Source organism: Crocuta crocuta, unplaced genomic scaffold, assembly GCF_008692635.1.
Source record: "Crocuta crocuta isolate KB4526 unplaced genomic scaffold, BGI_CrCroc_1.0 scaffold267, whole genome shotgun sequence".
NCBI lineage: Eukaryota > Metazoa > Chordata > Mammalia > Carnivora > Hyaenidae > Crocuta > Crocuta crocuta.
Window position 1 is genome coordinate 730,334 of NW_027531899.1, and position 12,902 is coordinate 743,235.

General features: G+C 60.8%; 2 protein-coding genes across 3 annotated transcripts in view; one reads left to right on the forward strand and one right to left on the reverse strand.

Annotated features, from left to right (window-relative positions):
* The window catches only part of HIPK4 (homeodomain interacting protein kinase 4), a 6,769-nt gene extending 4,330 nt beyond the window's left edge, over positions 1 to 2,439 (forward strand). Inside the window, 3 exon segments of the mRNA XM_077773869.1 lie at positions 580 to 1,087; positions 1,090 to 1,280; positions 1,962 to 2,439. Of these exon segments, the coding sequence (XP_077629995.1) occupies positions 580 to 1,087; positions 1,090 to 1,280; positions 1,962 to 2,141 (879 nt within the window). The 3' untranslated portion in view covers positions 2,142 to 2,439.
* A 1,501-nt stretch (positions 2,440 to 3,940) lies between these two features.
* PLD3 (phospholipase D family member 3) lies at positions 3,941 to 12,345 on the reverse strand. Of its 2 annotated transcripts, none has more exons than XM_077773904.1 (12): positions 12,336 to 12,345; positions 11,347 to 11,439; positions 11,192 to 11,266; positions 10,961 to 11,103; positions 10,308 to 10,491; positions 8,844 to 8,964; positions 8,639 to 8,766; positions 7,328 to 7,528; positions 5,767 to 5,906; positions 5,172 to 5,337; positions 4,523 to 4,622; positions 3,941 to 4,438 (listed from the first exon to the last, which is right to left on the reverse strand). In XM_077773904.1, exons 2-12 carry the CDS (start codon positions 11,371 to 11,373, stop codon positions 4,251 to 4,253), a joined length of 1,473 nt encoding a protein of 490 aa, XP_077630030.1. In that variant the 5' UTR covers positions 11,374 to 11,439; positions 12,336 to 12,345; the 3' UTR covers positions 3,941 to 4,250. The 2 variants fall into 2 exon arrangements, with proteins under 2 accessions (XP_077630030.1, XP_077630029.1); XM_077773903.1 differs by lacking the exon at positions 12,336 to 12,345 and adding an exon at positions 11,996 to 12,097.
* Between the last annotated feature and the right edge of the window lie 557 nt (positions 12,346 to 12,902).

The following is a 12,902-nucleotide window of genomic DNA, read 5'->3' on the forward strand; positions in this document are numbered from 1 at the left end:
CTGCCACATCGAGAAAAAAAAAATCTAGGTTAGATCTCAGAGGGGACCGGAAGTTTGAGGGTCAGCTGTGGGAGGGGTCACAGCACGAGAGCTGTGGGTGAGACCGAAGGTGGCGCTGGTCGTGTGTGGCGGCTCCTCTGAGTTTCGTGGCCAGGGGTCAGCACACTAGTGTGGCAAGGAGGTCAGACGACTGGGAGGCGTGGGGGTGGAGGACTAGGGGCTGGACCCATGGCTCTGGGGAGGACTACGTGTGTGTGGGAGAAGTGAACCTTGGCTCAGACTCCGGGTTAGATGACAGGAGACCCCAGAACACAGCCAGCTACCTTTCCTGCAGCAGTAGGAGGGCTCTGGGTCACACTAGAGGAGGTCTGGTATGCGGGCCCTCCAGCAGCAAGAGAGCTCCAAGTCCGATCATGGGCAGAACCGGAAGTGTAGCTTCAGGCCCGTGGACTTCATAGCAACAAGAGGGCTCCGGACTGGACTCGAGGGCAGACTGGGAGCTGCGGGGGTGGTCACACGTGGGCCCCACTTCAGGAGCACCCAAGGCCCGGATTCAACGTCAGTCTCGTGCCCCGCCAGGTGCGTCCCCTGGAGCGCCGCAAGTACATGCTTAAATCACTGGACCAGATTGAGACGGTGAACGGCGGCGGGGCGGCCGCTCGGCTGACCTTCCTGGACCGCGAGGCGCTGGCCGAGCACGCTGACCTCAAGAGCATGGTGGAGCTGATCAAGCGCATGCTGACGTGGGAGTCGCACGAGCGCATCAGCCCCAGCGCCGCCCTGCGCCACCCCTTCGTGTCCATGCAGCAGCTGCGCAGCGCCCACGAGGCCACCCGCTACTACCAGCTCTCCCTGCGCGCCTGCCGCCTCTCCCTGCAGGTGGAGGGCAAGACACCCACGCCGGCTGCGGCCGCTGTGGAGGACGGGTCCCCCTACTACCGTCTGGCCGAGAAGGAGGAGGCCACGGGCATGGGCAGCGTGGTGGGCAGCGGGCCCTTCTTCTGCGAGGAGAAGGCGCCTGGCGTGCAGAGGGCCATCGACCAGCTGGATGACCTGAGTCTGCAGGAGGTGGGGCGTGGGCTGTGGGGGGAGGCCCGAGCCNCGACTCCAACTTCAGCAACCTCATCCGGCTGAGCCAGGCCTCGCCTGACGACGATGGGCCATGCCAGGGCAGTGGCTGGGCAGAGGGAGAGCGCCGTGGGGCCTCCGCCGAGCCGCCCACCATCCCGCAGCGCGACGGGGATGGACCAGACATCAAGGATATGACCATGGATGCTGATGTAAGTGAGCCAGGTGGGCTGGCGGCGTGCAGGTGGCTCTGGGATCGGGGCCTCCCGAGCTCCAGCAGGGGTGTTATCTCTGTGGGCCAGGCCCTGCTCCCCGCACATCTGCATTGCCTGCAGCTGGCTCCAAGCTCAACACATACTAGTCCATTCTCAGGACGGGACAAGGTTCAGCAAACACGAACCCATGTTCAGGACATGATTAGGATTTGATACAGCCCAGCGAATGCTAACCTGTGTTCAGGATACAACATTTAGCACCTGGGAGCCCACCCCTACCACGTGATAAGGCTCAGCACACACTGACCCATATTCAAGATACAAAATTCAGTACCTGCTAACCTACTCTTATGAGGTGACAAGGCTCAGCACATACTAATCCGCTTCCGGGCTGTGTAAAAACTAAGAATGTGGTAATTCACCTGTAGGGAGTGATAAAGGCCCAACCTGGAGGCTCACCGCCTCCCCTCCCCCGAAAGAAGTTCCCTCAGAACACCGTAAGATCTCTGCACACACCATTTAAGCCTCCAAAGTTGCAGTGAGGGTTCGGGACCAAAAACATCACCCTCAGGAAGTCACAAAGGTTCATTCAGGACTGGAGAGAGTCGGTGAGGGGCAGGCAGCCGGTTCCCAGGGCTGGGGGCTTCTCGGCTGACGGTCCTTTGTTCTCCTCCACAGAGGCCGGGCCCTGAGCTCTACGACCCCAGCAGCTGCCCTGGGGAATGGCTGAGTGAGCCGGACTGGACTCTGGATGGTGTCAGGGGCCCGCGGGCGCAGGGGCTCCCAGTCCACCACGTTCACCCGCACGGTCCGCCCCGGACCACCAGCTTTCTGCAGCACGTTGGTGGGCACCATTGATGGTGACGCCGCCCCTGCCCATCGCTGGGGGCTGCGCTAGCTGGGCTGGCATCCCCTCCTTAGAGCCATTTCCTGAACCCACAAATTATTCTTACAGAAAGATAGTTATCCAGAAATTCCCCATTCCCCTCGCCCCCGGTACATGCCAGCACACACACCTTGAATGCAGGAGGGCCTTGCGGTCTGGCCTGTGGCCCCCTGGGCCAAAGGGACACAGGAAGGGAGCCACACCCTGCTGGCCCTGAGCATGCCCTTGGCCCTGCTGCCTCTGCCCATTTCAATAAAGAACTGTTCAGCAGCCCTGCGTGAAGCCTGGCCTGGAGCTAGGGCGGGGTTCACGTTGGCGCCCAGGGCCCTGCTCCCCGATGCTGCACCCTGTGCTGCCCTCGGGCTCCGGCCGGAGCTGGGAGGCCGTCGCACTGGGAGGGACAGGCCCGCTCGCCTGCTGACCCATCCCCTAAATGGGCTACGTGCTTGCGCGTGGGACTCGACCTTCCCATCATCCCCGGTGTTCCACCAAAGCTTGCCCAATGCCCTGGTCTCATCTGTTGGTTGACCTGCCCTTGCCGCGTGCCCAGGCTTGGCATGCACTCACCTAAGCTTGGGGTCGTGCGGAGCGTACAGTCACTTGGCAGCCCTAAGCTCACGCTCGGTGCCCACTCCGGTGTTGAGATGTGGGAGTCCACCCCGGGGACACGGAGACGGTTCAGTGGGTGCCCGTCTGGCTGAGAGGCTGGGAACGATGTGCCGAGTGTGCGGCAACGTGCTACCCCCTGCTGGCCATGTGGGGGGTCAGCCCGTACCAGTCCACGTTTCTGGTCCCACGCTACATGCTCAGCACCAGACTGGCCCGTATGCATTGCACGTGGAGGGCTCGGCGCGCACCGTGGGTTCAGTCCACGCCAAACCACACGGGCACACGGGTGACGTGCTTGAGGGCTCAGCAAACGCTATGTCTCCAGGAGATGCCTGTGCCAGCCGGCTCCTCCCCTGACAGTCCCTTCACATCACTGAGACAGGCACAGGCTGTAGAGACAACTTATTTACTTATTATAACCTTGAGCCCTCTTTGCCCTGGAAAGGGGGGTGGGCCAGGGGGCCGGGCCCAGCATGCACCCCCATTTCTTCGGGGGCTGATCCCTCCCCCTGCTGGGCCGGGTCCTGGGGCCACAGCGTCAGGCCGGCAGGGGTGGAGGTAGAGATGGGAGAGCAGGGAAGAGCAGGTGGAGCCACAACGGGGCACACAGAAGCGGGGGCATGGGGACAGGGGCCGGGACCCGGGATATCTGGGTCCGCGGGGGCCTCGCAGGCTGTGGCCTGTCTGCGGGACCACGGCCTCACAGCAGGCGACAGGCATTGCCCACGCTGTCAGCTGAGGTGTCAAGGTCATGGCTGTAAGGGGAGTCCCAGTCCCTTAGGAAAACGGCCTCCAGCTGGCTTCTCAGGCCACCACGCCCATTCTGTGTCACCAGCAGCGAGGTGCCTGCCGTCTCCGTGAAGTAGCTGCCAGACCAGTTGGAGGTTCCTGCCGGGCGGGGTGAGAGTGTCAGAGCCCGCGGCCGCGCCCGGACTCCCCTTCCGTCCCCTTGGTGGAGCTCGGGACACTCACCGATGTAGGTGGCNACTGGCCCGTATGCATTGCACGTGGAGGGCTCGGCGCGCACCGTGGGTTCAGTCCACGCCAAACCACACGGGTGACGTGCTTGAGGGCTCAGCAAAACGCTACGTCTCCAGGAGATGCCTGTGCCAGCCGGCTCCTCCCCCGACAGTCCCTTCACATCACTGAGACAGGCACAGGCTGTAGAGACAACTTATTTACTTATTATAACCTTGAGCCCTCTTTGCCCTGGAAAGGGGGGTGGGCCAGGGGGCCGGGCCCAGCATGCACCCCCATTTCTTCGGGGGCTGATCCCTCCCCCTGCTGGGCCGGGTCCTGGGGCCACAGCGTCAGGCCGGCAGGGGTGGAGGTAGAGATGGGAGAGCAGGGAAGAGCAGGTGGAGCCACAACGGGGCACACAGAAGCGGGGGCATGGGGACAGGGGCCGGGACCCGGGATATCTGGGTCCGCGGGGGCCTCGCAGGCTGTGGCCTGTCTGCGGGACCACGGCCTCACAGCAGGCGACAGGCATTGCCCACGCTGTCAGCTGAGGTGTCAAGGTCATGGCTGTAAGGGGAGTCCCAGTCCCTTAGGAAAACGGCCTCCAGCTGGCTTCTCAGGCCACCACGCCCATTCTGTGTCACCAGCAGCGAGGTGCCTGCCGTCTCCGTGAAGTAGCTGCCAGACCAGTTGGAGGTTCCTGCCGGGCGGGGTGAGAGTGTCAGAGCCTGTGGCCGCGCCCGGACTCCCCTTCCGTCCCCTTGGCGGAGCTCGGGACACTCACCGATGTAGGTGGCGCGTTCGGTCACCATGTACTTATTGTGGTTGACGCGGGCGTATGGGATCCGGGCCTGGGTCTCGTCGGCGGGGACCACAAAGAGTTTCTGAGGGCGAGGGGAGAATGCGAAGGGGCGTGAGATGCAGGGTGGGGTTGGGGACACCCCAGGGTCTGGGGTGGGGAGTGGAACCAGGTTTGCAGGACGGGAGGGGCTCGGATGTTTCCCGTAGGGCTATTGGAGCCGGAACGGGGCTCGGAGGAGTGGCTATCAGCAGCACCGACTACAGGGGAGGCCCAGCTGCCTTGTTTGCCAATCCTTCTAGAACGGCTCCTATTCGTCCCTTAGGTCTCACCACAGATGTCCCCTTTTCCAAAAAGTCCTCCTTGACCCCCTCCTCCCCAGGCTGGGGCAGACGCCTCCCGGGAACCCCGCCCCCCATCCTGGCCACGATGCCTCTGGGCAGGCCTCCTCCGTCTGGGCCCTGGCCCCTCTCCCTATGCCCTGTCATCCTGGCCGGGCCCACGGTCTCCCCGTCACGGCACGGCGCTGTCCCTCTGGGTCGTCCCTGTCAGGTGACATGTGAAGACAGCTCCTTGATGTCTTCTGCATTGCCCTGCACAAGGCCCGAAGGATGGGTCTGGGGTGGGCGCTTACCACCTGGATGTCGGAGTGGGTGTGGTTGTCACGCAGGGCGGCCAGGGAGAGCAGGAAGGAGCGCATGGATGGCTCAGAGTGTCCCCAGCAGCTGATGAGCAGCCGCACCTTGACGCCCCGCTCATAGGCCGCCCGCCGGAGCCCGTCGTCAATGGCGGGCCAGAACCTTGGGGATGGGGGCGTGGGATTCAGAGGGCAGCTTTCCCCGCGGCCTCGCCCTGAGCCTTAGAGGGCCTGCTCCAGCTTCCGGGCACCCTCAAATCCCTAGACCGCCCTAGCTCTCTGGCACCCAGTTCTGTTCCTGCCTCCTTAAATCCCACGTGCCCCGTCCCGTTTCTGGCTCCCATTCCTGCCCCCAAGCCCCTCATCCTGTTTCCAGCCCATATTCCCTGCTCCCTAACTTGGGAGATCCCACACTGCGCACCCCCCGCCCCAGGCCTCAGGTCCACCGCCCTGTTCCCAACCCCAGGATTGTTACCCTTTCCTCTGCCCCCTCTTCCTCTGTCTTGAGTATCCAGACCCCTCATCCCTGTCTCCTCTGCCTCTTCCACTCACGGTGGTCCCGTCCCGAGCCCTGTCCACGTGGCAGTGGTACCTGCGTGGGTGGGAGAACTCCATGGTGGGCAGGTAGTTCATGACCGCAACGTAGATGAAACTCCGGGCGTTGTCCACCACATTGAGCAGGGCCTTCAGGTCTGGGGTGCGGCCACTGGGACACAGTGGTGGGGGCGCACTCTGGGGGGGAGGGGACAATCAAGATGCGCCCTGCCAGGGGTGCCGTCACAGTGGACCCCATGCACAGACAGACTGTCCCAAGCTAGGTCTTGTGGGTTGCGCTGAATTCTCAGCCTTTGGGAAGGGCTGGGATAATTACTACGGCTGTTTTATAGGTGAGGAAACTGAGGCTCAGAGAGGGTAAGTGATTTGCCTGAGGCCGCACAGCTGATAAATACAGCCAGGATTTGACCCTAGGCTGTTTAGTTCGAGAATTTATGCTAGGGGCGCCTGGGTGGCTCAGTCAGTTGAATGTCTGACTTCGGCTCAGGTCATGATCTCATGGTTTGTGGGTTCGATCCCTCTGTCGGGCTCGGTGCTGAGAGCCTAGAGCCTGCTTCAAATTCAGTGTCTCCCTCTCTCTCTGCCCCTCCCCCACTCACGCTCTGTCTGTCTCTCTCAAAAACAAATAAACGTTAAAAATAAAGTAAAAACAAAAAAGAATAGCAAATTCTTGGGCTTCACTGCACACAGCATACCGAGCCAGGGTGCCACGGTGGGGCCTGGGAGTCTGGGTTTAACAGCCGCCCCCTCCCCCCGCCATGGCAGGCTCAGGTTCAAGGGCCTCTCATCACTTTGGTCCCCGACTTGCTCACAGCCCACCTTGACAGCACGCCTATATGCCGTAGCACACCAAGCCCTTTACCTGTTTCCCTCCCCGTGACAGATGAGCAAAAACTCAGGCTCTGAAGGGGAGGTGGTAATAGGGGAACCCGTAAGCTTCCAGCGAGACCCCTGGAGCAAAGGACGGCTGTGCATCACGTGTCCTTGCCTTTGTGCGGCCCTCCCACCAGGGCTCTGGGCTTGGCCATGTGACTTGCGGGGGGGCGGGGGGGGGGCTGAAAGGAACCCAGTCGGGCCGCCCCAATTGGTAGAAATGTCAGCAGCTGAAAACGGAAGCGCCTCCTCTACAGTGCTCAGTATGTGCTGCGGGCAACCGTGGGCGCTGTCCCAGAGAACTTTCCAGAGCGATGGCAATGTTCTCGATCCGCACTGTTCAGCGTGGCAGGTGTTTGCCGCATGTGCCTACCAAGCGCTTGAAACGTGGCTCATGTGACCAAGGAATTGAATTTTTTGGCCACATTTAATTTTAACTGATTTAAACGCAAAGAGCTGCGTGCTGCTATATATACGGGACAGCACAGGGGCACCAGGGGCTTGCAGGCATGAACGCAGTGGTGACTCCCCGTCAGCCCTAGAGGTGGCACGTATTATGACACTGTTTTTGAGAGAAAATCAAGGCCTAGGGAGGCTGGGACATGGCCCTGGCCCCAGACCCACCAGTGTGAGCCAGAGTGAGTGGTCAGGACGCCCCCTCCCCGTCACTGGGCAGGGCCAGACAGACACTGCAAGGGACAGGGCCCCTCTTCCCCAGGACTCACCGCCAGGTAGGCCAGGGCCGGGGTTCCGTTGAGACAGATCTCCATTGGTGTCTCTTGATTGTAGCGAGTGTCGTAGGGCCGGGGCCAGGTTGACGGGATGGAGCTGCCCGCCTGGCCCAGGTACCAATAGGCCTCAAAGATCTTGGTCAGGTCCCGAGCGAGGCAGCTGCAGTTGTACATGACCACGCCCAGCTCCTTGACCTGTGGGAGGGCAGTGCTGAGCCTGGAGGGGTGGCAGCCGGGGATCCACAGATGACATGAACACCCACAGCCCCCTCTCCCCGCCCTTCAGCCTTCCATCCTGCCCCTTGCCTCTCAATCTCCCCATCTTTCTGCCCCTCAGTCCCCCACCCCCCCAGCCTCGCCGCCATCACTGGAACTGAAGTCCCGAGATGAGCATGGACTTGACCCAAGGCTAAGACCTTTCGGTCTTAAGTTTTGGCAAAAATCATTTGGTTATCCCGAAATGCCAGGTTTCCTGAACTTCCGCTCATGCTTTGGCTTCTACAGAACAAGCTCCTACTCATTTGTAGATCCCGGCGGACAGCCTTCTCCTCCAGGAACCCTCCCTTGACTGCCCAGACCATGTCAGGGAGCCCTCTGGGCTTTCACGGTCCCTTGGGTTTCCCTCACTTCTCTCTCTAGTGACGTTGGACTCAGAGGAGAGCCACCAGGGATGTCTCGGCCACGGCTGTATCTTCAGCATCTCCCCAGAGCCGATATGGTTAGGGCCTTGGGAGGTATTTGCTGAGTAAATAAACGACCATTGCCTACGCTGTTCCTTCTTTCCCATCTCATGCTAATGCTTGCAGCTCCTTCAGCTATCATATTAGCTGTCACCTCCTTTGGAAGGCCTTCCCTGAGACTCCAGACTGGGTCGTTCCCCATCCTGGCCCTGACCCTCTGGGCTGTCACACTGCCTGGTGCCCAGCCTGCCTTGGCCCTGGACTGGCGGTTCGCAGAGGTCCTTTGCTTACCACCATGTTCCCAGCATCTCCCGGGACGGGCCTGGGCTTAGAGCAGGCACTCAGGGAATAAATAATGAAGGGCAATTCGGTGGACAGGGCCTTGAATGCAGAAGGGCTGGCAGGTGTCATCAGGGATCAGAGCGAACCCCAGGCTTCCGTGGGCCGGGAGGGTGGGGAGGGGAAGGCAGTGAGGGCTGGATTTGGGGATGCTTAGGGAGGCCTGGTAGGAGGTAGGAAGCCATTGCAGAGACTGGACAGAGAAGATGCTGGGATTGAAGAGGGGTGTGCTTGGGGGCCGGGTGTCCTGCGGGGCGCGGAGGAGCCAGGCAGGGCGCAGGCAGACCTGGGTCAGGGAGCGCCAGTCCATGTTGGCGCTGCCGATGTAGAAGTGGGTCTGGTCCACCACCCAGAACTTGGTGTGCAGGACGCCATGGGTCAGCTTCTGCATATCCACCATGCGGACCTGGGCACCTGTGACAGACAGGCTGTCGGGAGCCGGCGGGGACAGCCCCCGGCCCGGCACCCCCCACAGCTGCCCCTCGGCTCACCGCTTTGCAGCAGGGTCTGCAGGTCGGCCTGCGGCTGGGGCCCACTGGGCTTGCTCACGGCGATGCGGACCTTCACGCCTTGAGGTGCCAGGGCCTGGAGCTGCCGGAGGACCTCCTCACCCTGCGGGGAGGGGAGAGCCTGTGAGCGGCGGGGCCAGCCAGCTCTCCAACCCCATGCAGCACCCCCGCAAAAAGACCGTTTTGATACTGCATTTCAATTTGTGGTCAGGACTGAACAGGCTCTCCATTAGCCGATACGCGGAGAGATGGCTTTACAGGCTGAGCTATGAAAACCTTTCATCTGTTTAATTACTGGTGCTCTGGGCCACGCCAGGACCTTCCTAAGATCCTGCCTTGGGAGCATCAAAGCCTGGCACCGCAGGAGTCTCCAAGCACCCCCTGGGATGTTGGGGGCACAGCACGGGCTGGAGATCCAGGAAGGTACAGGGAGAGGCCTGATGGTGCCAGTAACTGTAAGGATGACAGCCTAGGACTCCCTGCTTTCCTCCAGGGAGCCGGGGCCCGTCCTAAGTCCCTTCCCATCTGAACTCACAGAGTCCTCACCACTCTCACTGGTGAGGCGGGTCTGAGTAAAACCCCCAAGGCGCGGAGGAGAAAACTGGCATCGGGGAAGTCAGTGGCAAAGGGGGATCTGAACCCAGGTCGCCTGCCTCCTACCTCTGCGCTCTGTGCTTTGAACCACTCCAGGGGGGAGCCGGCGGGGAGGGAGCACTCAAGTCATTTTTAACTTCTGTGATTATGCTTTTAGGTAGTGCTTGAGGAGCCCCACAATTTTAATAAATGTTAAGTCCGCCTCTGACAAAAAAAGGCGGCAGGGGCGGGGAGGAAAAAAAAGGAAGGGAGCAAGTCAGCGTGTTTTTCAAGGAAGGGGTTACCCAGCGAGGCTGTTCTTTTTCACCTCTTGAGGTTTTATGTTTTTGAAGTGTGTCTGGAGACCCTGAAAAGATATACAGCAGACGCTGAGAGGAGGCCGACTGGTGTCACAGACTGGGCTGGAATCTGCACAGGTTAGCGGGTTTTATTCTCGAATGCGGCAGGTGCTAGCTACTGGCCCCATCCTACACATGTGGAAGCTGAAGCCTGAGAGGTGCCAGGACGGCCCCAAGGTCACGTGGCTGGGAAGCGGGAAACTGGTGTGAGGCTGGGCTGTTACTCACTCTGGTCTTGTGTGTCATTGTGTGATGGGGTTGGGGCAGCTCGGGGGTGAGCAACATCTGTCAGCCCAGTCCCTGGTAATCAGACCCACACCCTGACCTTCGGAGGCCTCCGGATGACCGTGACAAAAGCCCCCAGTCCAGAGCGCCATGTGAAGATGGTTGCTTTCAACCACCTGCGTCCAACCCGCTGTGTGAGACGTGCCCGTTTGTCTCCTGGGCTGCAGGGGGTCCCCCTTCACTCCCTGCACCCCCCACAATGCCTCCCACCACCCCTGCTGCCAGGTACCTGCTGGGCAGAGGGCTCCTGGGTGTGGGTGTCATTGTTGGTGAGAGTCCAGTAGAAAGAGGCGATGTCCAGACTGCTGTGGGCACCAGCGAGCAGGCCCAGCCAGGCCTGGCTGGTGGAAGGGTTGCTCGTGGAGGCATTGGGGAAGTCCAGGCCCTCTGGAATGCTCTCCACCAGCACTGCCCTGGAGGATGGGGGGTGGTATCAGCCGCAGGGGGGCCAGAGACAACTGACTGGAATGTGAGTGCTCACCTGTCGGCCCAGGGAGGACGGACGACTATGTATTTGCGTGTGCCTGTACTCACGATTCCATGCGCCTGTGCATTTGTCTGTCTAGACGTGTGGAAGGCAGGTTGTGCGTGTGGAGCTCTGTGTGTGTGCGTCTGTCCACACGTGTGATGGAAGATGCCGTGCCTGTCTGTGTGTGCGCGCTGGTTTGTTCCTAGCCCTGGAGAGAAGATGATGCTGTGGCTGCCATGGGAACTGTGTTGGGGGGAGGGAGAGGGGGTGGAGGGAAGACCCTGTGACGGAGCACTCCCCTGTCGCAGGCACCAGCTTCGGCTCAGGGCAGGCCCTGCTCAGTGTATAAGTGTCCCTGGCCTGGTAGGGCTCCTTCCCCCCACTGCCCGAGATGCCCCCCCACCCCCACTTACTCGCAGGGGTCGTAGCAGGGGGCTGGGCGCTGGTTGGGCCCAAAGAGATGCAAGTCGCCGTATTCCCATAGAAACAGCTGAGTCATCAGGGCTCCGAAGCCCACAACGGCCAGGATGAGGACGAGCAGGACCCAGCGCGCTTTCTGTGGGGAGGAGGAGGCGATCAGCCAGCCCAAGGCAACCGGCCCAGCCCACGCCTGAGACAGGCTGAGGGCGGTGGTGGGCTCCTACCTTCTCCGCAGCCTTCCAAGCCTCAATCTCATTCATGGGCAGCTCATTGGCGGGCTCCTCAGCAGGCACCTTTAGCTGGGGATTGGGGATGGCAGGGGGGTGACAGGGCAGCTTGTCAGGGTCTCTGCCCNCCTCTGGGCCCCAGATCCACCTACCTCCTGGTACATCAGTTTAGGCTTCATCTTGCCAGGCAGCCAGGGAATACGCGGAGCCCAGGCGGGGAAAGTGGGTGTGTCAGGGTCTCCAAACTGTGGGGAACAAAAGCAGACACTGGTGGGGTTTCTGGCCTTTGGGGGGAAGATCACCGAAAGCAGAGCAGTGTTGGGCTCATGGGATCCACTGGGTCTCCTTGCCTGTGAGCACGGGGTCACTGGCATGGGGCCCGACACCCCAAAAGGAGGAAGCTGACCGCTGGTCAGCAGGGATTTCGAAATCCCTCAAAGTCTAATGCCTTGCTTTCTTCCCATCATTCCATAGTGCACACCCTGTCCCCCTTAGCGCCCACCCTGTTCCCCCCCAGCGCCCATCCTGCTCCTCATTAATCCGCTCCCCCATTAGCATCTTCCCTTCTCTGAGCTCTAATCTAGACATTCCCAAGAAGCCCACTCCGGAGGGGGTGAGTGAAACCCCAAATCTTTGCCTGGCTTTTCGCAGCCCGGAGACCACCCAGGGAGCCTTTTTCAGGTGGCTCCTCTGCCATCACCCTTAGGTACCCACCAGACAGCTCAAGCCCAGAGCCCAGGACCATCGGGGCCTCACCGCCAGCCCCCAGCCCACCCCCCTAGCCATCCTCCTCCACCTTACCCCGGAGGGGACTCGGCCTCACTCCGCAGGCGGCAGCTGCTACCTCCGCGGGGCCCCAGCTTCTGCCCCAACAGGCTGAGCAGGGGCGGTAGGAAGGAGGGGGCGGGGCCCGACGGGGCTCCGCCCACTGCAGCGGGGAGTCTGCGCAGTGCGCAGGCCGCCCCGGCTCACCGCAGGGAGAAGGGGGGCTCTGGTTCCCCAGATACGGTGCCGCCAACCTGGCCGGGGTGCGAAGGGTACATGGCCGGGGGATGGGCTTTGCCACCCACCTCCCCCAGAGCCCCGGGGTGGGTAGGGAGGCTACAGGTAGAGAAAAAGACCCCGCATCTTGTCTACAAACCTTGTGAATTTTTGCAAAACAGTATTTGGTATTTGGTTTCTTTAAAAAAAGCCAACTGATATTTTGATAGGGATTTTCCAAATTTCGTTTCTGAAATCCAGTCTCTGGCTGGCGGATTAAGCAAGATTTCCCATCTCCTTCTTCCCCAAGTAGGATTTGAGACCGCCGCTGACGAAAAGAATTGGAGACCCGCTCCCCGCCCACCTTTCCCAATAAAACCGGGGCAGGACGCCCTCCCCTCCATCCGCGCAACAAGTCAACAGATGAAGGCAGAAAAGGATGGTCGCTGAGAGACGCGACAGCGTCAGAAGTGGTTGCCTTGAGAGTGGGATTTGGGGTGGGTGAGGATTGCTTTTTCTTGCACGCCTATTTTCTTTTTTAAAAATTGTGCAAGATAAGCGACTTACAGAAAAGTAGAAGGGGGAAAAACCCAGCTCTGTGCAGATTAAGAAATAATTATAAAGCCAACACAGGTGTTGCCGCGGCCCACGGCATGCATTACTGAGCCTGCATTACTGTGATTTTAAAAAAGAAGGGAAAAAAATTCCAAAAAGGAGCTAGGACATC

Excerpts from the sequence above, each read along its gene's own strand:
- PLD3 (XM_077773904.1), bottom strand. The coding sequence starts at position 11,373 with ATGAAGCCTAAACTGATGTACCAGGAG. Across the intron at positions 10,492-10,960 it reads CCCTGCTACGACCCCTGCGA|GGCAGTGCTGGTGGAGAGCA; the intron begins GTAAGTGGGGGT and ends CCCATCCTCCAG. Across the intron at positions 5,338-5,766 it reads GAGTTCTCCCACCCACGCAG|GTTCTGGCCCGCCATTGACG; the intron begins GTACCACTGCCA and ends CCCATCCCCAAG.